The sequence below is a fragment of the Lipophrys pholis genome (genome assembly GCF_963383615.2).
Source record: "Lipophrys pholis genome assembly, chromosome: 7".
NCBI lineage: Eukaryota > Metazoa > Chordata > Actinopteri > Blenniiformes > Blenniidae > Lipophrys > Lipophrys pholis.
In genome coordinates this window covers 22723716-22749936 of record NC_137638.1, presented here as the reverse complement: position 1 = coordinate 22749936, position 26221 = coordinate 22723716, and the positions used below count along the sequence as shown (strand labels likewise).

The following is a 26221-nucleotide window of genomic DNA, read 5'->3' as shown; positions in this document are numbered from 1 at the left end:
AAATTCAGGACACAGAAAGTTGCATTCCATAAACTGTCCAGTTAAATTTAAAAGGTTCATATCACCTGTTATATAAGAGTGATTCTTGACAACATTATAATGCATGTATATGACAGGACTCCCTGCTTTATCACACTAAGGCTCCACAAACACATCAGATTGTGTTTGACTGTGCAGGCGTACTGAAGCAATTCAAACCTTCAACCTTTGGTAATGAGGCTCAGGGAAAACATGCAAACTCCACCCTGAAAGGTTCCCGCATCAGACTTCAGTCATGTTGCCTAACTGCTGTATCCTCATGCTGCTTCTGGAAAACGTGACTGAAGTATTTAAGAAAAGTTCAAGTGGATGAAGTTTTGAACTTTTGTCCGTACGTTTCTGTTTGTGTGTATACAGTAATCTACTGAGAAGAACCAGGCACGCTCAGAAATGATAACATATTTTCAGTGATGATAGTACTAAATGGCTCCATGGCAGTTTATCATCGGGGGTGAATTTGGATCTTTGCTGCATGGAAACATAATTTTGCCTCAGTGTTATATGCTTTCACTATTTCAACAATAGAGCTTTTGAATTGGATGACAGTCTGGAATGATGCCTGAAATAATCATTTTATTGAAAAGGTATATTTTACATGTTTTGTGGCATTTTGGGCACGATGGTCCAGCACTTTTACTTTGACAGCTCGAATATCCTCGGTTCAGCCGGGCCTTTCTGTGTGGAGTTTGCATGTTGTCCCTGTGGGTATGTGGGTTTTATTTAGGTACTTTGGCTTAGTCCCACAGTCAAAAAATAGAAATTTGGGGGATAATGAGTGACTCTGAACTGTCCGTACATGTGAATGTGCAGGTGTATGACTGTCTGTTCTATGAGGGATCCATTCAGGATCTTAAATGTTTTGCTTAGAGCTAATCCAAACGATTTCCATAAAATTCTATACTTCACCAAATTGATCCTGGTTGTCATTAAGCAGCTTTCAGGTCTGTCTTTGTGCATGAAAACAAAGCCATCATTAATATTTTTAATAACTCATATAGCCGCTGTGTCACACATGAACACATTGTGACATATTATGATCCACTATTCAAGGTCCCGGGGATTTGACACTCGTGGAGCCCGAACACAGAACATGGAGTATCTGGATGTGTGCATGCACTTGCTAGTTTTTATGGCTAAAACCTTTTTACACACTGTATAATTGATTATGACACAGGTATGATTGTACGACCCCTTCTTGTTTGTTAAACTGAAAAATAATGTTGATCTATAATGACACTCGATCCATCAGTCCTGGCATATGGGCTGAGAGAGCAGTGCTGGGAGAAACAGCCAAATCAAGCAGTACAGCTTTTAATCCGTCTTTTGGTTTTTAACCGCGGAAATTTGTTGATGTGCTACGTCTGTCCACATTACTCTGAGCGATGTGAGTGTGATGTATAAATGAGGAAAAGACAAACTGCCATACCCACTCAGTTCTCCTGCTCGTACTCTTGAATGCAGCATTGGTGGGCAAACGCAGGTCAAACAGGGAAGGGAAAGATCTAGTTTTTATCTGTTTAACTCACAAATGAAAGTGCTCACACAGTGCGCTGCTCTCAGTCGAATAGCAGACAGTGATAATGCTTTCATCAGAGTTCATCTCCCTGGAGGCTGAATTCTTATAAATTTTTATTTCTGTGAACTTCAGCGGTGCTCTGACACAGAGCAGCATGCCCATTTACCAAAATTGGCATGCTAATTAAACTGGGCTTAATTCAATAATGGTACACAGAGTCTCTGATTTAGAATCACTCTCATTATCTGGCACCAAATGGTCTCTGGATTAGGACTGGATTTATGCAACGTTACCAAACTCTTTCAAGGGTTCTTGTCTTTCGCCTCGCGTGTGGTCCTTGAGGGTAAGAGACCAATCCAAAGTTAAATGATGTTTACACAGTGGCCCATTGGGTTGTTTTAACTCTTTATTACACTGAACCTGCCTGTGCCCCTCTCGCTCTCTCTCTCTCTCTCTTTTTGTCCGGGTGCAGGATCAATGCTCACCATGTGGTGATCACACTGCTTCGGGTCACGGTGTTTTTCTGCATCATGCCACTACTATTTTCTGCAGGTTAATACAAAGGTAATGAAAGTAGGCTGCTTAGTGTGCAAATAAATTCTTATTAAAAAAATAAATCCCTCTTTAAGAGCTTTTTTTTTTTTTCTTTCTGCTTGTGGTTTGCAGTGCGGGCCTGCAGCTACACAGGCCTCACTGTTTGACTCCAGCATACCTAAATATTTAGAGGGCCAATTGAAATCAGTGGGTTTTTTTTCACTCAAGTGCATTTCATTGGTTTGCCAGATTAAAAGCCAAACCAGGCTACAGCATTTCCTGTAAATGCTTCCAACTTAGAAAAAACCCCCCAAAAAAACCGATGTTTTGAGTGTCTGACAGGATGAAAAGTGAAGAGATTCTGACACCAAGCAACAGTAAACAGAACTTCCCGCCGTGCTCCGGTTTGAGGTGGTTCTGGCCGCGGTTGGTACAGGAGATAGAAGGATGTGTTTTCACGCCTCTGTACCAGGTTACGGCACATTTCTCCCACAATCCCTCACAGAGCTGATTGGCCGACAAAACCAAAACCATCTGCAGAAAGCGTTCCACAGAAAGTTACAGTTACACACAGGTACACACACACACACACACACACACACACACACACACACACACACACACACACACACACACACACACACACGCACACAAACACAGCGTGTGGGCAAGGCCTGGGGCCATTTACTACAGTGAAGCGACCATCCGACGAGGAGTCAGGGCAACAAACGGAAGCACATCAGCGAGTAAATATGATCTGAAACACGCTGTCATACTCCTCTGTGGTCCTCAAAGACTTTGCGGATTTCCGAAGCAAATTGAGCAAACCAACAAAGTGAGTGGCACGGTGCAGGGAGGAGCCGCTGTGGTTTACTAGACAAGGCTCATTGTATGGTTTCTACTTTTTCACACGGACAATGCAACAATGGCGCTCTGAGCTGAGGGGGAGTGTCGTGGCTCATGATACTGAAACATCAAGCAGGCACTCATACTTTCACTTTTAGGATCATTCATAAAATTATAGAATCATGCAAAATCATACATTAATCAGCTTAATCTTAGCATTGCCCTTCGATTAAGTATTTGGTTACTTGAAATATATTATTTTCTTATGGAGCAGGAGCTCAACAAAAGTTAATAAAAACACTCTTGAAAGTATGGACGAGTAGATTTATTCAATCTCCCAGCAGACTTACATATATTTCTTTCAGAATTGACATCATACACAGTCCTTGTTGTTTGCAACATATTCGAATACATGAATCAAACTTACATAAGTACACGACCATATAGACATACTAATAACCTCAAATTAAACTTCTCTTCTTTTTACTCATTTCAAATATACATTTAATGATTGAGCAATGTCTCATGTATGTTTGTAAAAGTCTTCTCCTGATGCCTCTGCAGTTAGCGACGGAGATTCCCATTACAACAGGTCAGATGTGTATACAGACTTTAGATTCAACCACAAATGTTCCTATTTGTATTATTCTAGAATTGGTCAGTCTCTCCCTTGTTGAGATTTCGTAGTTCGATTCTAACTAATCCTCTCATATTATCTGTATCTGCTTTCAACCACACCTTTTTTCCAGAGTTTTGTTTACCTTCAGAAAGTAATGTTCTCATGAGATATTTGTCTGCTTCAGTCTGTATACTCAGTATTATGGAACCCAGACACCTTGTCAGAGCTCCATGAGAAATAGTAATTTCTCATCCATAATTTTAGGGAACAGAAAAAAGAGGTACTGGTGTGTTTGTGCTGTTTGTGTAAAGGCGGCTGCAGAAGAGAAGCCGGTGTGTGTGTGTGTGTGTGTGTGTGTGTGTGTGTGTGTGTGTGTGTGTGTGTGTGTGTGTGTGTGTGTGTGTGTGTGTGTGTGTGTGTGTGTGTATGTGTGTGTGTATGTGTGTGTGCTTCTGTTTGACCTGGATCTTTTCATGTGACCTTCTGCTTTTTGATCTCCTTGTAAATGAATTACATGAAATGGTTGAACAAGATTCTGACATGTGGTCCTGTTTTGTTTTTTTCTTTTCTTTTTTCTTTCATGAATTAGATGGATTCAATTAACCCGTCTGATTTTGTGGAGGCCTTTGTGGTCTGAAAGGGTTAAGTGAATGAGAGATGGTAAATGCTGCTCTGAGATACCATCCGCTGTCTGGACAGAGTGAGCACACTGTCCGTGCCATGGACCATACAGCATTATCGCTCTTGAAAAGCAGATCAACTCAATCTGCCATCTGATCTGTCACTTATGTTGAGCGGAAAGAAGCCACTCGTGTAGCGTTAAGCCTCGGTAGCAAAGCGCTCGGCCTCCGAGGAGCACGGCGCTCGGCGACTAAGGAAATGGCTCGTCCTCCCTGCTTGCGGTGCTCTGTTAACCTCTGCAGCGACGAAGTGACGCCCTCTCGTATGCCTCAGCTGTCACCTGCCTTCAGACACTGCTTGGTCTGTCTGATGGCTGTCCAGGAAGCGCTCTCGCTGCAACCCCTGACCTCTGAAACTGGGTTCTGAATAAACAGCTAATTGGCTGGGTTTCCTGTTTAGCCTGATGGGAACGCCGACTATTTCTGTCTGTTTACAGACTTCTGCCTCTCTCTCTCTCTCTCTCTCTTTCTCAGAGTTTTACTCCCTGTATTGTTTATGAAAGAACAATGTCCCCCGCTACAGCTCTGCTCTAAACATCGGGCTTCAGGGATTATACAGCAGTGTCCAGCCTCTGCAACTCCCCGGCGTTCCTGGAAATCTGCGCCTTTTGTTGTCTGTGGGAGGAATTCAGTTAGCTCATTTTGTGGTCTTTGTTTATTTACGAAAGTCAGCTTTTAAGCCCGGGTGAGGAGAGTAACAAGCCAAATGTAGTATTGTGGGGTGAAATGTCATAACTTGAGGGCTATTGTGACATAATGAGACGTGCAAATTTTATTTATTTATCGTTCATATTCCAAATGCACATGAATACAGCCTGATATTAACACATCTGGAGGGAAGCTTGGAGGAAAAGCCTGCATGGCCAATGCTGGGAAAGCTGCAATGACTGAAGTTTCCATGAGCTTGGTACACCAATTGTGAAGCTGCTGTCTCTTTTTGACTCACTTCCTGTTCAAGCGTTTACTTTTTATCTGACCTTTGCCTGCCACCACATTACCTGAAATGGTTTTTGAAAAGTTCTTGTAAATATTAGCGGAGCTTTGATAAAAGCGACATGCTGTTTGTTGCATGTTAATTGTCCAGCTCTCTGCTGGTTTGTCCCGGCTTGTTTTTAGAAGCATTGGTGCAGTATTCTCAAAACTGCATACATATTGCGGCAACATGCACAGATTAGCATTTGCAATCGATGACTTTAATAATGACTGATGAACTCAAACAAACCAGAATAGCTTCCATGTCCTACCATGTGGCTTCCAACGTCTTCCCTTTTGAACTTGAATAATTATCATGATTATTATTTTGTCTGTTTGTCTATTCATAAATCAAAAAGAAAGAAAAAAAAAAGGTTGAGGTGTGTCAGCAGTACCTCTTCATGCACAATATTACGTCCATTCGGCTGCTGGCGTTTATAAGATTCTTCATCACGTCCTTCCCGTCACAACCGAGATTCAAACTCCAGATTCAAGGTCAGGACCAAATGCAACGCACCACTATCAAGACATTCTAATTAAGAGAGATAAATATGAGGAACACATTAGTTAATTTTCTAAGTTACTATTTATTTTTTCTTTGTGCTACAGTTAATGTAACTCCAGCACTTGTAGTAAGTCAGAACTGTAATCAAGTACAAAGTTTTAAGTAACCTGCACAACACTGGTTGTCAGACAAGCACATATATAAGCAAATTAACTCCCCGAAACCAAACAAGGGCATAATTCACTGACTAATAGTTTTTCTTTTTCCCTGCTTAATAAGCTTAGTCATAAAGGAACTATCTGCATCTAAACGGTCTGTGTTGAATTAAATGGCTTGTTTCTTTGCCAGATGTGACTTTCTCTTCTCCTATCTGTATTGAATTATTCAGGCAGTTCCGGATCCTCTGTAGCTTTCATCTCGGGCCTGCATCCATTTATAGGAAGAGATTCTGTGCCCAAAGTCAAGCGAAAGACCTCAAGGCCCCGCAGTCATAGGTTCAAATTCGGGCTACGGCACGAGCAGACTGCGCTCGTCTGACACTCAGAAATATCTTGACTTAATAAGCTTGATGTAGTTCAAGAGCTCAGTGCAAGTTTGTGAACATGAAATGTTATTTCTTTATTTTTTTTCCTGGGGGTAGAAATTATTTGGAGTAGCATTCATGGCAGGATTTGAAGATGACTTTAGGTTTAATGTTGAGGTAATAATTGAAGTCTTTGTGTTAGTCATCATCACTGTAATCATCCTAGTCCCTTGAATACAGTGCTGTTTAAAAATACACCGAACAAACATATAAACGCAACACTTTTGATTTTGCTCCCACCTCACAGGTGTGGCATATCAAGATGCTGAATAGACAGCATGAATATTTCACAGGTGTGCTTTAGGGTGGCCACAAGAGAAGTGCTCTCTAACACAGATTTAGACAAATCTGTCAACAATATTTGAGAGAACTAGGTCTTTTGCAGACATAGAAAAAGTCTTAGATCTTTTAGTTCAGCTCATGAAAAATAGGAGTGTTGCGTTTATATTTTTTTTCAGTATACTTTTGTCTGTTTTTTTTAAAATGTTGCTAAATATTGTGTGTCCGGACCAAGTGTGATAGAACAACCTTTAGTTTTATGTAGTTTTTTGTTTTGTTTATCTTGTTCTTGAATTCTTTTCTGTCTTCAAATCATCTCTATATTTTAAGTAATACTGAAGAGAAGTCAGCCCTGTTTATCCCTGTATACTAAGAGTGAACGATTAAATCTGGTCATTAAGTGAGCTGGAAGGCGCAGCGCTGAAGGCAGTGTTTTTATTGATGTGGCAGGAAACAGGGGGGCTGACTGCTGCTGCTGAATCTGTAAATCTCACAGACTGTTCACAGTCAGCTCCCTCTTTTAAAGGCGCACACACAGCTCTCCTCTCGATTTAAGAATGCACTTAATGTCACAAACAGCCCGTTAAGCGCCATGTGGTAGGGCGAAGATGATGTGAAACTGAAGGGCGTGGTAATGATGACGGGCTGTCGCCAGCGCCGGGCGGACCTGGGCTGGTCAGGTCTATGAATCCACAGGGCCAGACACTGGACTAACATAAACACTCTCATCTGCAGCAAGCGTGCACACACACACACTGTGCTCGTGATTGAATATTAAAATGCACAAGTTTTCCACCTTAACCTCCGTCTTTTTTTTCTTCGTGTGAGAACGTCACACTTTCTAATTGGAAAAAACCATTGCAGTGAATGTAATTCTGTACGGCAGCAGTTCTGTTTCCAAAATTTTCACTCCAACAAAGACCCAGTGTTGTGGAAACTGCCATTTCTAACTAATATGCCCGACTGTATAAATGCTTTTAATGCATCTCCTTCTCCTGCCTAAAAGTGCCGGCTTTATTTCCCCCTGGAAAAAGGAGGGAAATCATTTTAAAAGATAATTGTGCTTTGTCGGATACTAGTAAGTCATAACAACCATCCATAAAGCTGTGAAAATAGGTGTACATTTCCAAAAACCAGTCAACTGGTAAGAAACCCAGTTCAGCTGACATTTAGCTTAAGCTTTTTATAATTATTGTATTTAGTATATTCCACAATATTGTTTTTGCTTTTCTTCATTGTGTGTTGTAACTGTGAGAAATGATTATCCTTTATTATATAAGTCAGTTTGTACGTAGTTAACACCCTGCTTTATTTGTTACATGATTCATTTATTTTATTATTGTTCTTAATCATTTATGGTGGTTTGATTGTTTTGAATAGTAATCAGTAAACTGGCTGATATAGTGCATTTTTATTGCACTTTACACTGTTAGTCACGTTCACACATTGAGACACACACTCATAGAGATGGGTTTTGGAGACATTTCAGGGTTTTGCCCAAGGACACATCAACATGTGGACAGAGCAAAACAGGGGATCAAAACTCCACTTTATCAACGGAACCACTGCGGCCCCGAATTTAAGGCTCCAGGTGTATGAAATGGCTGTTTTCCGTAACTGTTCTGAGAAGTACCTCAAAATAGGCTGACTTTTGTATTGTTTTCACGTGTTTCTGTCAGACAAAACAAATCACAGCCTTATGTCTCACAGCATTTCGCCCTCAGGCCTGAAAAGAGTCCCATAGGCCAAGTGATTTGCCAGGAGATAAAGAGCAAATTAACATGGCCTATGCAGCCGTTTGTTTGATGTGGAAGGACATTCGTTTGATGTACGTGAAATGATTATGGAGATTACAGCCTCCCGCCTAATCTTTATGTCCTATTCTGTCCTAACATTTATTGGAAACATCTTTAGTTAATGTCTCTGGTCAGGCTAATCTCTCATGTGACTGCAGCACCAAGAGGACATTTTTCTTTGGCTGTCATCCTCCCAGTGTGTACTTCACAGTGTGTACCGTTGAACCTGAACTCGTCCTTAAGCTACTAATAATGTATATTTGAGTTTCATTGAAACATTTCTGACAAGACTGTGTTTGCTCCTCTTTTTACAGGATACTGAGTCACAACAAAATCCGAGTTCTCAAAAATGGATCCTTCTTTGGACTTTACGCGCTGGAGAAGCTGTGAGTATCCTGTTTCTCGTCGTGCCATTTCTGTCAGGCTTTCACCTCTGCAGATGCTCTGCTGTTGTGTTTACTCTTTGCATTGGTTTTGTGTCATACACCCACGTGACGGCTGCCTTCTTGGCTCTCCTCCGTTGTTGCAGAGACATAAAAACAGGGTATCAAGGAGATCTGAGTCGGATCTCAGCAGCTCCGTGCACAAAGATCCAATCGTTGGCACCCTTCCAGTGGGGAGGATGATACTTTTAGACTTGCTATCACAGATTTATGTTGAAAACCTCACATAATTACACTTTAGTCCTTCATTATCAAGTAAGCCCCACTCCACAGGACAAGATAAGAGCGATCTCTGGCAGGAGGTGTATGTTGGCAGTTCCGCCTGTGGCTTGCAGACAGTCTGGCCCTCCTTAGTAGCATCCTAATCTCTCTGAATGAGGTGTGAGGCAAGTGAAAGATGAGATTAGTTGTCAGGATTTATGGAATTATGCAGAGTATTTCTGGGGACAGTCAAACAGAGAACGGTGACTTGCTCTTCTGACTGAAATTAGCTTTTGTATATATGCTTGTCCAAACTTGCTCCAGATTACACGATCTCAACAGTTATTCAATGTTTTGTCATGGCTTTTCTCTCGTTCCTTCTGTTTTGCTAAGATGATAAATACTTAAATTATTTGAACAATGTCCCCACTTTTAAACTAGCCTCATTCAGTTACTGACAATTACTGGATATATTATAATTACATTTATCCTCCAGAGGATAACTGGCAGACAGATTGAGCAATGCGTCTTTTTCGCAATCATTTCATACTTAGAAGCTCTTTTGTGCTCAGAGGTATCCAGAGAGATAGAGACTGTCCTTGTCTCCCCCTAGATGCCCTGAATACGAGACATTTGTGTTTCCCACACAAGACAATGTTTCCAAGGTGTGCTGTTTCACACAGCGTCCCAGTAAAGCTTTATGGCAACAACACACATGGTGCGGCTTCAGTCTGGATACCGTAGACCGTAGCACTTATTTTGTTGGAGAGGAAGGGTGGGTAATGTTGAAGACATATTAGTTCCACATGCCACTCGAAGCTACCACCCATGACGCTAACAAGCTTCTCGAAAATGTTGAAAGAAAGAAAAATATGGTAATTTGCTGCAGTTGTTAGCTTGTTAGTACCTACCTAACAGCACTCACACCAGACGTGCCAGTTGAGAACAAAGGCTAATTTTGCTGAAATTGCTCTTTTTCCCCCCTTTTTAAAGCGTCTGGCATGAGCACAACATGGGTGAATAGTTTCAAGGCCAAGTTGTCAGCTCTCATGTCATCAGCCTCTCACCAAGGACAGTGATAAAGTTGTGAAGAGGAGAACACCAGGTCCTGGACTTAATGCTGCTTTGATAATAACCATTATATAAGTGAAAAGTAAATCTGCTGCTCAAAGCGTTTGATGTCAAATAAGCTGACGCCGCTTATTTTTGTAAAAGTGCAGACAAGGCTCCCTGTTGCTCCGCAGGGTCGACGGGTCGGGTAACCTGAGCTTGTCCACGAATTGGCCCCTCTACCTGAAGCAGTGATAAAACTAGCGGGGTGCAACAGGGTGGAGCGTTCCTGGACGCTCAACTGAAGGAGCGGGGCTGAAAGACACACAGAGCAGCTCACTCATTCAAACACCGACACTTGCCCACGCTCTGAAGTCGGGGAAGTAGGCGTCTGGTGCAAGGAGAGGATTTAACTAACGTAAATCATGCAAGCTTCATTTCACTCCTCTGCCTCAACCTCGGCTGGCTCTGACACACCGCGGTGGAGGTCTGCTCACTCACGCTGACAAATTTAACCTTTTATTGAGCCCTGCATGGCTTCCAATTACATCTGCGCTCATGAGAAAATTGCTGTATGTTGTAAAATGTCGAGCATTAAAATTTTACATTGCAGTGGTAGAAGAATTAAAAGAGATGAATTTAGATTGGAAGGGTTTATCTGTGAATGTGTTTCTGTCCGATTTCAGTTTTGAGCTCTGGCCCTTCAACTCGCCATGCATCCTCAGGTCTTGTCATTGTTTCCAGTATAAAGTCTACATGTGCTTGTCATTTGCAGCAGTAGTGAACAGTTACTCATATTATGTGGTCAGTGCTGTAATCAAAGGCCAGCCCACGAGGGCTGAGTAAACACACATCAGGGAATTACACTGCATCTCGTCTCCTATATGAAAAGGATAAACAACATCGTCTGCTCCCTGTGCACGCCTGCACCACCAGCACATACAAACTTCTCAACCCGCCTCTGTTGTGACTGCAGTGTGTGCTGCGACTCCTGCGCATTTCCTAGTATGGCCACCATCTCTCGTTGCCCAGTCACTTCAGACTCGTCTGCTCACTCTCTCGGTGGACGTAGGCTCTCGTCCACACGCTCAACCCAGACTTCTATTCAGAGTTGAGTATAGTCTGATCTGCTGTTGCTTAGCGTGGAAACACAGCTCCAGGGGCAGGCCACCTTCCTCCAGGCTCAAGCCAGACGGTGCAGCAGTCTACACAGTTAGCCCTTTCATTGGGATAAACCTCCTCAAAGCCACTATTGCCTTCATAACCTGCCAAACCACCCAAGTACAGAGGAGCAATTTAGGCTTGTTTGTTTTTGCCCTCTTACTGGACTACTGTGTTTTTGTAGCTCTTTTAAATAGGCTTACCATCCAACAGCTACATTTGGATCTTGGAATACCTTATTTCTTTCCAGCTCTTGGGGCACACCAGTTGAATCATACCTTGCCTTTGTGGTCGTACTTGGTATGTGCAAAAAAGAGTCACATTTGAACCCACCAGCTCGAGGTCCCCGGCACTGCACTCATGTACCTATTTGAGTACCTCCACCTTTGTGCACACCCTTTTTTGGGGGCGAGGTTTCGCTGGCAGCCGCGTTAACGAGCCGGGGCCTTTATGAGTTGTGGACAGATCCCAGCAGCCTGTCCTGCGCTGATTTGAGGCAAGGTAATGAGAATAATGAGCAAAGAAGGCCGAGGCAGTCTGGCTCTTGTCCAGCTGGGCCCCACTGCACCATGGGACACAGGACAGGCAGGCAGGGCACAAGGGGCCCTCATTACCAGGTCTGTTCACCCTACGGGGAGAGAAGGAGCAGCAATGATGATGGATGAGGGAGCAGCAGGGCGTTTGTTGTGAACAGGTCTGAAAGGCAGGGCCGAGGCTTGTGGTTCGGACTGTGCGGAACATCAAGGTGTTGGCAGCATGACAGATTTTGTCAGCATAAGATGCTGCAATGACCCCCGCAGTGTGAATCTACTTGATGTGACTGTACTCTTACTTATTGCTTTGTGGAGGATAACGCACAGAAAACGTATTTCAAGATAATTGAAAACTTCCTCTTGACTCCTTTCAACTTTATTCTCGAGCAGGAAATAAGGAGTTTCTTGTGATATATCATTGGGGAGCAACTGGGATTAAGATTTATAGTGAAACCTGTGACCAATAAGTCACAGAGAGCATGAGAATGTGCAGATATGTTTGGAAAATATCTCCATAGTTGAACTTATACAATTATAACGGTATGGTTATGAATGACGAGGGTAGTTCTCTACTTAATGACTTGATCGTATCTGTTTCATAAACAGGCCACTCAGTCTTTGCCTGTGTCTCTCAGAAACCGACCTTGAGATTGCCTCTGCCATTCTGAGCAGCTGGGGCTAGGAAGAAGTCCAACTTAAACAACTTTACCATCTGACACAGGGGAAGTGGAGCCGAGATGGCTAAAGATGGTATGGTGGTGGCTCGAGTGAGAGGGGAAAGAGAGGAAGAAGAAGGGGGAGGGAGGGAAGGAAAGCACACTCCTGCAGTTTGTCTTATATAAACCTGAAGTTGTTTTCCTTAGCGGGAGATTAACATTATTTCCACACGCAGGCTAAAAGAAATTACATTGATGAGTGGAAACAAAGTAGAGCCGAGCGGCGATATAGCATGTAAAAACAGAGAGAATGTGTAGACATGTCGAGGAGCCCTTGTGTCTAGACCAGTCTGGGTTCAAATTGTAGCAGCCCACCACTCTGAGCACAGCTCAGGGCAGCTGTGGAGGTTGCACATGGGACTCTTGTTCCCTCCCTCACAGGAAAATGAACATTTATGTTTGTGTGTTTTCCCGCACACGCCATCGAGTGGCTGCCGGTTAGGCAACAGTCACCTAATGAGAGTGCGTGACATTGAGGGGTGGAGTGGGTGAGGAAGGGGTTAAGCGTGCTGGAGAGTGGAAACAGAAAGGGGGTGCTGCTGGAGTTGATAGACTCCAGATGTGTCTTTCAGATAAACTGAAGGAACGGGGTGTGTTTGTATTGCAAGTCTAGCTCAGTCGTGGCTCTGGGGGTTTATTGAAACAGCGAGCGAGCCCCCTCATAAGCCCATTACCAAATTGTACGCTTTATATGCCAGTAACTCGCTCACACACTCTTTCTGCAAACTTGATATGATTTCAATGGCTTTTTCCTGCAGAGGAACTTGAGCTTTCTCTGGACTTACTTCCCCCCACTTCCGTTTCTGTTCCTTTTCTGCTTCATTTTTGCATCTGCCCCCTCCCATCTCACAGGGTCTTTCACTGTTCCACCCCTTTGACACTCTCTCCATGCCGCAGTCCACCTACTGGCCGAAAATATCTTTTCATTGACGATTTCAAGTTGCATGTGTCTTTCCAAGCTAATGTTACTTCATATTAACTCAATTTGACATACCAAATCTGTGTTATGCTTGAATATTGGAAGGATTTACAGCTTTTTCGCTCTTCTGGAAATTGATTTCTTTGACTCTGAAATATTTGACGTTGCATGATGATCACACTCCGTAGCTTCTATGGTTTCAGATCAAGAAAAACTCCTTGCCATCAAAATTCCTTCACCCTCTCACTCAGCTGCTCTAAAAGCCAGACCTGGAGGCAATAAAGATTCATGCTTCCAATATCTTCCTTGGCTTCATATTCTCGATTTTCTCTTGCTCTGGAATATAGGAACATATAATCAACGCAGAGAACTGCACATTTGAATTAAATCTGCAATGCTATTTCCGTGGACCTCGCTGTGCAGTTTTAACTGTCGGTCCGTGATAGTACCATGAAAAATGTGCAAGTTGTTATAAGTCCTTACCTTTCCTCGTGGTTCACCTGTTGAACCATAAAAGAAGAAAAGCAGGGACAGGATGAGGCTCTTGAGTGAATAAAGGAAAAAGATTCAGTATGTATAACAAGAGTAATCCAAAATGCAGAAATTCTCTGACTGTAAAAGAAAACTTATCTTGATGTCATTTAGCTTTCTGATGGCTTTAAAACAGTTTCCACATGAACAAAGACATAACTTTGATTAGGTACACTCAATCTGAGAGGAACCAGAAAAAAAATTAAGAAAATAATCTGGGGAAGGGACAGCAAAGCAGGAAATTAGTAGAAAAACAAGACCTCTGCAGATCCTGGTTTCCTGTTTTGGGGGGAAGGCAGGAGTACGGTTTGGGCCTGTGTTACAGAGCCCCCATTGTGAGCAAGTGTGTTGAGGAGTGGGGAGGTGGGGTCTACGGGGCCAAACACAGGAACGATTTTGCTTCATACTGAATCCCCTAACCCACCTGCCCCTCCCTACAGGGGAAAGCTAGGCTGTAAAAATGGAGAAAAAGGAAACTGTAAAAATAAACGAGCGAGGGCCACGGAAAGAGACGCCAACCAGACAGGAAATGACACGCAGCACAAAAATGGTCTCCACTGACCTCCGTCAGGAACCAAGGTGCCAGTCAACCTCTCATTTGCCTTTTTTCAGAAAACCTAAGTTTTTTTGTTTGGCTTCAGACAAAGCTTATATTGGGCTGTACCCAGAAAAAAGCATAATCAAAACATAGAAACAACCCCTACAATTCCACGTTTTTCTATGAAAAAAAAAAAAATCCTGCCACAGGAAATTCTTGATTCCAGTCTGGTGATAATGAGCGGCCTTTCCCTGGTTTGAGTCTTTTTCTCAGCTCCCTCCAGAGCCGGGGCCTAAACAATGTCAGCACTCCAGTCCCCGCTGCTGCGCTCCTGATAATGGAGCACTCCATGTCTGGAGCACATTATAGACCATGTCTTCATTATTACCCTCTCGTTGCCCTACAAGCACATCGCTCCTCTCCAGTCTGCTTGGGGCCCAGGTGCTCATCCCCTATACCCACCCAGCAATGACTCTTCAGAATGGCAGAGGACCAGCCCCATTGATCAAGAGGAGTTTGTTGCAGAAAAAAAAGACATTCTTAATGGTAGCCTCTGGTGTTAGGCCCAGTGGCAGCAAACAATGGCCCCTTTTGGGCCGGGAGTGAGCTCGAGTCTGTCACAATCCAATCACACAGGCCACATGTGGCGAAGGGGATAAAGCACTGCACTCAGAAGGTTACAAAGCATAACTCAAAAGGAAAAGCCAGAGTCATAATAATAATGTGTCGCAGCCAATCATGCACCTTTGAGATGAACTGCAAGCAGCTACTGAGAAGAATACTGAAAAAAATGATAGGTAGAGTTGACATTTTAGACGATAATATTTCCGTGTTCAGCAAGCATGTGAGGCTTTGACGTAATTCTTGTCTGTGCTATTATCCCCGCGCATGGTGACAGCTGTTGTCATCGGTGTCAAGGCCACTGAGCTGTGAAGCTGTTGTCAGAGAGGGCGCTCTCCACTCCAGAGGGCACACTGACAAGTCATCGCCTGAGTGTGAGGCCCGCTCGAGCTGCTGTGTGGATTGTGCTGCGTGCTTGAAATAAAGCTGGAAACAAATCAGAGAGTGGCGAGGGGCTGCAGCTGAGATTCAGCTCGGATTATGGCGGTAAGCAACAGCTGACGTTTGGGCTCCGGTGAAGGCGAGGGCTTGGCTAGTGCTACAAGCAGCGCTGAGGCCGGGGAGCTCCTTCAAATTCCCCAGCCTGGTGATAAGAGACTGTATCACTAGCACTGGACTGTTGATATACTCCTCAGGCCGAAGCACGCACAGAGCTCTGCGCTTTCAAGTCACACAGAGATATTGATAAGTTTAAAGTTAGTGTCAATTCTAAAGGTCAATAACTAACATGTCAAAAGTACAAGCTATTAATAATGAATACAAACATGGTCCCTGTTCAAAACCCAGTGTATTTAGTGTGCTCAATATTGAGAATAAAAAGTGTATATTCATTATGGAAATTCAGCAAACTCCCTCAAATGCCACTGTGTTGATGTTCGTCACTCAGCTGTGTTATTATTCAGTTTCTGTGTGTCAGTCTGATTCACTTGATAACGTGAATGTCAGTGGTTCTTGAGACAAACAGATCTGTGACGTAATTATGAGAAGAAAAGGCAACGAAATAACTGAAAAAAAAATACTGGCAGCAGCTATTGGTGTGACTTGAATCGAGGACATTGTTAATATTATTCACACTTAGACATCTTTCTAATTGCTGTCAGGAGGACTGCGTTAGCTCAGGATTAATTAGACTGTCCTCGTGAAAGAATATCAGAGCTGCTCTTCACATAAGGGATAACGGTCAAGTCGAGCAGAGAAACAGCAGCTCTTCACAACAGATTATATATGAGACCGGTGACAAGTTACAAATCCAATGAAACTGTATTAATTTCATAATTGCAGTCAGTTGCCAGATTCTGCCAAAAGGAATAGCACTGCAGTCGCAGGTTACATTTACAACACTATTGGGCAAAGTTGCCAAAAGTACTCATAGTCTTTATTCCAGTAAAATAAATGCATTTGGTAAAAGTAAATGCAGTTCAGGTGAAATGTTTACATTATTGATAAAGTATTAATGTCTTTTTATAAGGCTTCTTGATCCCTTTGCTTGTGGAGGTGAGGTCATATCAGCATACATGTATGCACATGCACACACCTTATAAATCTTGTTTTCCAAAGCATGTTTGTCAGTATTGATACTTCAATTCACAAATGAGTCTTGATCACTGTTGAATTCAGCTGCTTTGAGCTATTCACTGTAACTCTGAATCACCTTCACCTTCGAAGCAGACATACTGCTTTTGTTCAAATAGGGGGAGAAAATATAAAAAGCTGTCAGAATAGTGAAATACAAATATGCGAAAAATCTACAAATGCTTTGTACTTTTGCCATATTTGCTATTTGGTGATGGACAGTTGGAGAGGTCATCAGGTAATGATGCTCAGAATAGTATTACACTGATCTGACACTAATGTGGATCGATAGCCTCTAACAACATTGAATCTGAAAAGCTGCAGGCTGTAAAATGTTCTTGTAACAGCTGGCTGTGTCTGTTCAGCTTTTCGTGTGAGTAAAAGCTTCTAATCAAAGCCACGGATGGATAGAGACTTTAAGCCATGTCATCACTAGTTGTCCCTCTTGTGGGCGTCATAATTGATGATAATTGAAGGTAAGGCAGATAAAAAGTAACACATTATTTTTCTTCAAATGAACAGTAAAAACTGCTGATGGTAGAATATCGTATCTAAAACCTTAGAGAAATCAAACAGTTCAACTTACCTGTAGACTGACTTCTTGTTCCTGTTGTGGCTGATCTCCTCGGGGGTCTACAGCAAGTCATGTGTCTCCATCCTGCCTGCTGCCTCCTCTCCTGCTACATCCACTGTCTCCATGTCCTGCATCACTACATACATAAATCGTCTTGTGTCTCCTGAGTAACATGATGTCATTCACATGGTTCCTTAGCATAGATACTTTGTCGCCGCAGTGTGTATGATTGAATTAGTTTGATGCAAGGTGGAGATTTCCATTTGCTTCATGCAAATTAAGACTGTAGATGAAAAAAAAAAGTTCCATGTAAAGCAGAGGGAAGTCAAAACATTTCTATAGGTAATTTTTTTTGTTTATTCTCCAAATATGATTTGTTCATTTATAAATTCTCTATTTGTGCATTTATTTGAGTAATATTTTGGACATAAAGATCTTAGTTTGGGTGAAAGTGCAAGTTGACATAAAAACATCATAATACAATATATTCCTGATATAATAATGTCTGCTTTAGAATTGTATCCCTTGTGTTTAAGTAGAGGTGTGAAGCTCTAGACCCGGAGAGCTCCTGTCCTGCATGTTTTAGTTCTCTCTCTGCTTCAACACACCTGACTCTCATGGCTTTGTCCTCACCAAGCATCTAACAAGGCCCAGCAATGATCCAGGATTGGTGCTGGGGACCCGCAGGTTTAAAGCCATAAAAAAATAGCCCATGGGATACAAACAACACAGGAATAAATGAGAAGAAAATGTCCATCTTTTTCACAGGCCCAGTTTATTTATACTCATGTCACACATTTCATTCCTTCACCTACAATAAAATGCACCAGTCATCATGTTTTCAGTAAAGTGAAGCAGTGTCTACAAGCACAGAATGAGAAAAGAAACATATTAACCCTTACTCTCTGATATAAATGTAAGTGAAGGGAGTAAAATTGGTAATGGGTCTTTTTGTATTTACAATGGCTCTGCTTTACCGGCATTATAATTTAAATCCAACTCTATACACGGGTATGTCAGAGCATCTACATGGAGGTCAGTGTGAAACGGCAAACACACGCTTGTGTATGTGTGTGAAAGGGGCAGACAGAGAGGGAGGGGCAGACCTCAGAGAGAGGAAATAGTGGGCAGTGCCTCGTCTTTCATCGCCGCACTAATGAGCCCCGAGACACGCAGACTGGAAACAGCAGTATTGTTCTCTCCCTGCCCCGGTCAACAAATCCTATACAGCTACTGACACACAGAGACACATGTATACTCAGAGTGGGACATTGGCACACAAAGATACATACAATGTGGCAGAGCCACTAGGCCTCTTGCACACACACACACATATATAGGAGGGTACTGTTGTTCCCTCGTGAAATGCAAAGACTCCACTTTGATTTGATTGGTGAAGTGTGTGTCGTAACAAGCTGCTCATTTCTGTTTGAATCCAAGTTATGGAAATATCTCCCGTCTTTTTTTAAACGTCCTGTCTGGTCGACTGGCGTGCGCTCAAAGAGCTGAGGAAAAGCTGTTCAAACCAAAGCTCGAAGACAAACACAACACACTTCATCTTTTTGCTGAGAGGCCAGACAATTTCTACTCCATTATTATAACCTGTCTCCCGTCTATAATACAAATATGAGCGATGGCTTAAAGAACGCTTGGACCGCCAGCGAAACCCATGATCTTTTTCTGCATCCAAGCCATACCGCACAGTGTAATTTTTTTTTGCTGGAAGTCATTCTCTAAAACAATTTCCCTGCCCTAGTTTGACCAAAAAAAGCTCATCTCTTGGAGAGTGGACAAAACAATGGTTATGAGATGCCTGAGGTTGTGCAGGATGTGAAGCAGTGTGGTGAAAAGAAGCAATCTCGGATAATGTTTGTGGAAAAAATGACCCAGAAAGTCCCCTAAGGTTGTCCATACCACTGTTCATCTTGGTTAAAACACAAATACAGAAAACTCCCCCCAGGAAGTCCTCTTCTGCGATCAATAGAAACAGGATTTTGTTTATGATTTAACATCCATTTATTGACCTGATTTAACCCTGTTCCTCTTACCCAGCTGATATAACGACTCTCGAAATCTACTCCATGTCCGATGATGGATTCAAGTATCCTTCTGAAATGTAACGACACACAAAACAATGGCAATTCCTTTGTTATCTGTCCTTCCAAAACATATTTTATTAAGTAGCTTGGTAGTCTGAATTCAAGGAGTTTGATTTTTGTGTGGAGATCAGTTCATGATTAGCTGAGGAGTCATTAAATTGGAAAGATGTGTTTGCTTCTACCCTATGGAACAGTGGTTACTTAGTGGATTCAGGTGGAGTTTGCATGTGTGGGTTGTTTCCCACAGTCCAAAAACACGCATGTGAGGTTGATTGGTGACCATAGATTGCCTGTAGGTGTGAATGTGAGTGTTTGTGACTGTGTCTCTGTGTGTTGGCCCAGTGACGGACTGGTGACCTGTCCAGTTTGTATGCTGCCTTCCCCGATTGTATCAGCCCGAGAGCCCCACGACTCTGAATTGTATAAAATGGTACTGAAGATAGATAGATGGATGAATGGATGAGGAAAATTGTGTCCTACTTGACTACTCAATGGTCCTGGTTGGTTAAAGCGTTTTTTTTTGTTTAGTTTTTTTACAATACTTGGTATTCCACATGAAAAGGAATGAACAGGCTAACATAAGTGCTTAAGTGGAACAGAAATGCTGATCCTCACTTTTTAGGTCAATTTACTTGGTGCCCAATCTCGGTGTGTGTGTGTGTGTGTGTGTGTGTGTGTGTGTGTGTGTGTGTGTGTGTGTGTGTGTGTGTGTGTGTGTGTGTGTGTGTGTGTGTGTGTGTGTGTGTGTGTGTCTGCATGCGTGCAACCATAATTCTTATTCTTTGTTTATTGCTTGATTTTTTCAGAAGCTGCTTTTTGACTGAACTTATTGCATTTGAACAGAGTTTGGCTCACTATTCCCTCTTGATTATATGCTAAGCTACACACCCTAAGCTCAACATTTTACATGCATATGTGTCTAGTTGCGAGTGAAACTACAACTGCATTTGCTAAATTAAATTATCCCAATAAGCAAAATGGCACTGAGCTAAAGGTACTTATTTTTAGACTTACTTGGTGAAGAAAGTCAATATAATTTTAGTCATTTAATTCATGAAGGACCACTTCCTTCAATGTATCTGGTTTCTGCCTCCAGCTAATGTATTTATTCCACAGTCATAACAGTGGAGTAGCAATGAAAATCTCCTAACACACAAAAAAGCTAATCCCAAAATCTACAATCATCCTCCATTACACACCATTCCTGTCTTCATTTAGTTTGTGGCCTAATGTTTTTTTTTTTTCTCTCTCTCCTTCAGGGACCTCAAGCACAATCTAATCAGCACCATCATGCCCGGAGCCTTCCGAGGTCTGTCTGAGCTTCGGAAACTGTAAGTAGACAACAGCATGATTCACGCGCTGGTTAATTCATGGCAGAAGTCGCATGTTAATGATTTGTTTCTCTACTTAAGTAGACCTTTTAGGTATATTACATTTACTCACATATTGAGAACTTTTCACCTTTTCTCCATATATTTTAACACAAATATCTGTACTTTCTATTCCTTACATTCTTCAAACTGCCTTGTTACTTGTTTTAACCTCTCCAGATAATAATTCAGAGTTACAGTGATCCAGGCAGCGGATAGATACTGAAGTTGCAGATCTTGACAAATTCAAGACTTCCAAAGACTCAAATAGAATTCATACTGGTCAAAGTCCAGTCACTTTAATACATGTTGTATACACTTAGAACATCATTTAATTTCTGAACCAGAACTATGGTCCATGATCTCTGCCATTACTAGTGCGCTGGTGTATTCATGGTGACAACCATAGTGTCACAATAACAATAGTCATGAAGCGTGTGTCCACACATGTGCAAATAACATATAACCACAAAAAGGTTTAAGATTCATATCAAAAAAGAACACCGTGTACTCGAAAATATTTCAGTACTTCAGTATTTTTTACTTTTACTTAAGTGAAAAGGTTGAATCAGCACGTTTACAGATACCAAAGTCTTATTTAAACAAGTATCTGTATTTCTTCTTAAGTAAAGAATGTGAATATTTTGGCCAGCTCTGGTTCACACCAAGAAACCACGAATCATCAAAGTTGTGTGTTTTGACATTACAGACAGAATAGTTTAGCTTGTTTATGACGGCTCATCAAGATTGACAGTAGCTGAGACAAAGTCACATATATGCTGTTTTGGCAGCTCGTGGCAGATGTTATATTGCGCTCCCCAGTGTTAGTGTGACCATAAAGGCCTCGTTCAAATGTTTCTGCTGATCTTTGCGGAGGCCCTGGGATGTCATCTCTACGCCCCGCTTCACCCCTGAGGAAACCTCAGAGGCTCCTCACACGGTATTGAATGTGACAAGGCGGCTGTTTGCAGCCGCTCGCTGTTCACTCATTGTGTTTTTGGACACTTGAGGTCTGGTTGCAGCGTGGGTCGAGACTGTTCGTCTGTGCTGCTCCGCGTGACTCCCCGTCCCTCCTCCCCCTACTTGTGTTTTCCCTGCAAGGTCTGGGGCTTCTCAAAACAAACAGGGGGAGATAAACACATGCTCTGGACAGCTCTCTGCTGGGTAGTGTCAGAGGTGCAACAGAGCAGATCCCTCTCTGGCTGCAGCTATACATCACACTCAGAGGTGAACAGCAGGACAGGGGCCCTGCTTTTACCCCGGCAGTGATAAACTTTTACTCTGGCACCGTGGAGTCCTGATAAGAGAAAGTGGCAGGGACTGCTGGCATGTTTATATAAATCGGAACTTTCTAAGGCTCTTTATCACTATTTGATTAATTGTAAACCAGAGTAAGTGAGGCCCTGAAAAGTTTTCAACATGCCTATTGTGAATATGTAATATGCAATCTGATAACACAAACGCAAAGGCTTAAGATACCAAAATATGTGGCTGAGTGGCTGAGCTAACACATTCCATTGTTTTTTCGCAATTGCAGCGACCTGTCCAACAACCGCATTGGCTGCTTGTCTGCAGACATGTTCCAGGGACTGACCAATCTCACTAAACTGTAAGAGACACATCCACAAAACAAAATGTTGCACTGCTCAATTTGTGGCGAAGCGATTGAGTTCATTTATCCGATTGGTCCTGTGTTAGAAACCTGTCTGGTAACATCATATCGACCATGGATCCAGGAGTGTTCGAAGAGCTGCCGTCCCTCAAGCTCGTGTGAGTGTTTCAGTTTCAAGTCAGCGTTAACTCATGTCCAATTAAAAGTATTCATTAAGTGTTTTTCGTGTGAAGTGGAATATTTAACGATTTTATGAGTGGCGACCTGCTTTAACCCCGAGTTAGCCGTGGATCAACTCCAATGGATAGATTGATGGATGGATGGATGGATGGATGGATGGATGGATGGATGGATGGCTGGATGGATGGATGGATGGATGGATGGATGAATATTGCACTGGGAGGGCCCAACTATTTATTGGTCCAAATCATCTTTTGTACCTGCAACAAATGAGGAGTTTTAACAATGCAATGCAAAAAGCCATCAAGTGTTCACATGCATGGGTACCGTATGTCAAGTCTGTAATGAGATCAGAAATTGTACCCGCAAAAAGAAAAATCAGTATTATCTCTCTCCCCAGGAACTTTAACTCAGACTACCTGTCCTGTGACTGTGGGCTGCGATGGGTCCCGGGCTTCTTTCGCAGCAGTTCAGCGCGTCTGGGAGATGAAACCCTGTGTGCCTACCCCAGGAGTCTGAGGGGAAAGCCCCTGCGTGGGCTTAGAGAAAGCCAGCTAAGCTGTGGTGAGAGTCTGGCTATGAATGAGGTGGTTTGCCACTTTATTTTAGAGAGCATTGGGCTGTGAGTGACAATGACAGTGTCCTCATAATAACACGCCACATCTTTTCAGCTATTTAAAGAATTGTTGGTCCAGAGGGGTTGGAAGTTGGAACAGATCTGCCCCAAGAAATCCCTGCAGAGAATTTTTTTTCTAAAAGTATCAATGAACAGTGTTGACAGCTAATCCTGTGGGTTGCATTTATGAATTGCTGCAGTCTGCATCCAATCTGCTCCAAACAGCGGACTCAAACTAGCTTCTGTGGAAACATTTAGCTGAGGTTGGGTAATGAGAGAGCAGCACAAGCCATTTGGACCGAAGTGTGATGGTCACATCTGCATCTTTTCCCACCATCATGTTTTTCAGACGGTCCTCTGGAGCTGCACACCCTGTCCCTGCTGCCATCCCAGCGCCAGGTGGTCTTCAGAGGTGATCGGTTGCCCTTCCACTGCACCGCCGCCCTGGTGGACAAGATCACCACCTTGCACTGGCGTCACAATGGTCAGCTGGTGACCTCCGATCCAGAAATGGGTGTCCAACTGGAGGACAGTGTGCTGCACGACTGCACCTTCATCACCAGGTGCTGCTGGCTCTCTGAGCTCACTTCTCTTTAAAGGTTTACTCTATTACTTCTGAGTAATGTCACACAAAAGAACAAGGGTTTTACTAGTTGAACATGATGTGTTGATAATGTCAGATAATGAGCTGTCTATGTTGTCTTATCCAGCGAGCTTATTCTCTTCAACGTACATGTGGAGGCCAGTGGGGAGTGGGAGTGTGTGGTTTCCACCGGGCGGGGCAATACCTCCCGCACTGTTGAAATAGTGGTGCTGGAGAACAGTGCCTCCTTCTGTCCAGAAGATAAAGTTGTCAACAACCGTGGGGAGTTCAGGTTGGTTACAGTTACAGTGATGTTTATCTTAAACAAAAAGAAAGTCAGGTTTCTCAGTGTTCTCTGGGCTTATTTACCAGGTGGCCAAGAACTCTGGCAGGCATCACCTCTCATCAGTACTGCCTGCAGCTGCGTTACACTTCAATGCCTGTGGATGAAGGGATGGAGCAGAAGAAAGCCTCTCGATACTGCGACCGCTCTGGACAGTGGCAGGATGGCGACTACTCGAACTGTCACTACACCAACGGCATCACCCGAGTCCTGCATACCTTCATCCTGGTCAGAATGGCTGCCGGTGCCACAGCAGCTCCACAGTTTGCCGTGAAATAATGCCTCATGGTCTGACTGACGTTTTGCTCTTACATTTCAGAGACCCATCAATGCGTCCAATGCTGTCACTGTGGCGCATCAAGTGCGTACGTACACAATGGAGAGCACGGGCTTCACTGATTCAGTAGATGTCATGTATGTGGCGCAAATTATGGAGAGATTCATGGAATATGTCAGACAGCTGCGGGAGGTGAGAAAAGTGTTCAGTTAATGATTTAAATGGATCTTTTAAAGCCATGTTCATGTGACGTCTTCCCTGGGTGTCAGCATCCTTTTAAATCTCTGTACAAATGTCTGCGTGTGTTTCAGTTGTCGGAGGTGATGGTGGAGATGGGCAGTAACCTGATGCAGGTGGATAATCAGATTCTCTCTCTTGCTCAGAGAGAGAAGAGGGCTTGTAGCTCTATAGTCTACTCTCTGGAGACCTTGGCCTGGCCTCAGCTACACAGTCATGCTCAAGACTTCTCCATGGTGAAGACCATTAAAACTTTATTCTGTTTTTTTCTTTTGTTCCATGACAAGATTTCTTTTCCACACAACACATTTATAGTTGCTGGGAAATCACATTGAATATGTAAATAAAATGTGATAACAGGACATTTACTGTATATGCAACAAATGTATATGTTATGAAGTTTAGCATGTTTAAGGTTTAATTTCAAAACCTGTATATTTTTTGTTACATTTTCTGGGACTTTTACCTTTCTAATGGAACAGAATTATTGAATGTCTGCAGAAAACCAGTTTGACTGTGGTGATACATCCAATTGAGTGCATGGCACCTGGATTCTGAGTCTTGGTTGGACTAATCTAGCCAATTCCACAATGCAATTTACAATCATTTGCAGTGGTGACTCCTGTAAAAGCAGTTGAATAGACACTCCTGCAAGCCATATATAAACTTATATACAGTATATACTGTATATATAAGTATATAAGTAATAAACTTGAAAGATATTGAACTTGGCAGTTGTGTACTATCCCACCCAGAATTATTAGTAATTATAAGAAAAAAAAATTTTTTAAAACACAAACAGCTGTAATATATGTATGGAAAGCAGCGGTAACTAACCAAAATGTGTGACTGAAACAGGTGTCTAAAAACATTGTGATGGAGGCTCATCTTATCCGACCAGCCCACTTCACTGGTATAACCTGCACGGCATATCAGCGTCGCGATGTGTCCACGAGCAGTCCCGGAATTGACATGCCAGAATCCATCCATGAACAGCAGCTACATTTCCGCTGCAGCACTGGTTCCCATAACACCTCGCTCAACAATTTTCCACTTAAGGTGAAGCATGGGTGAACTCTAGTGCCACTCCTCTCTTCTTACCTCATACTGTACTATTCACAAGCAATTCTGCCATCAACAATTCAACAATTAATCAACAATTATTATGTTTTACTGGTCAATTTCAGCAAATAAATGCATACTTTGTCTTTTGTTTTGTTTTTCCTTTTGTCCAGAATTCTGTAGCTCTGGCTTCTGTGACTCTTCCGGCTACTCTGTTTCCTCCCGATACTTCAGCAGATTGTAAGCTCCAGTTTGTAGCTTTTCGAACGGGAAGCTTTTTTCCCCTGTCGGGGAACTCCAGCAACACTGAACACTCGCGCAGACGTAGTGTCAACACTCCTGTCATCTTTGTGGGCCTTGGTAAGAAGACATCTCAGCCAAAGCCTTTTTTAGGGGTTAAAAATGGAAAAAAAATAGTCATATAAAATAGTTAAAATCCTACTTAAAATGTACAAATTGTGCTTGTGTCAACTTTGGTAATGTAATTAGTCTATTCTATTATTATCAGGAGTCACTCTCCACCAGAATACCCGAACACGTTTTACATATGTGATGCTGGTACCATGTCACATCAAGATTCCATTGTAATAAATAAATCTACAGTGACAGTGACT

General features: G+C 42.6%; 1 protein-coding gene across 1 annotated transcript in view; it reads left to right on the top strand.

The window, feature by feature from the left end:
• adgra2 (adhesion G protein-coupled receptor A2) overlaps nt 1–26221 on the top strand; it is a 39820-nt gene that overhangs the window by 9081 nt on the left and 4518 nt on the right. Inside the window, exons 2-13 of the mRNA XM_080467342.1 lie at nt 8684–8755; nt 20587–20658; nt 22235–22306; nt 22396–22467; nt 22890–23053; nt 23455–23668; nt 23816–23980; nt 24061–24259; nt 24351–24500; nt 24620–24781; nt 25404–25604; nt 25781–25967. Of these exons, the coding sequence (XP_080323468.1) occupies nt 8684–8755; nt 20587–20658; nt 22235–22306; nt 22396–22467; nt 22890–23053; nt 23455–23668; nt 23816–23980; nt 24061–24259; nt 24351–24500; nt 24620–24781; nt 25404–25604; nt 25781–25967 (1730 nt within the window). The remainder of the gene's footprint in view (nt 1–8683; nt 8756–20586; nt 20659–22234; nt 22307–22395; nt 22468–22889; nt 23054–23454; nt 23669–23815; nt 23981–24060; nt 24260–24350; nt 24501–24619; nt 24782–25403; nt 25605–25780; nt 25968–26221) is intronic.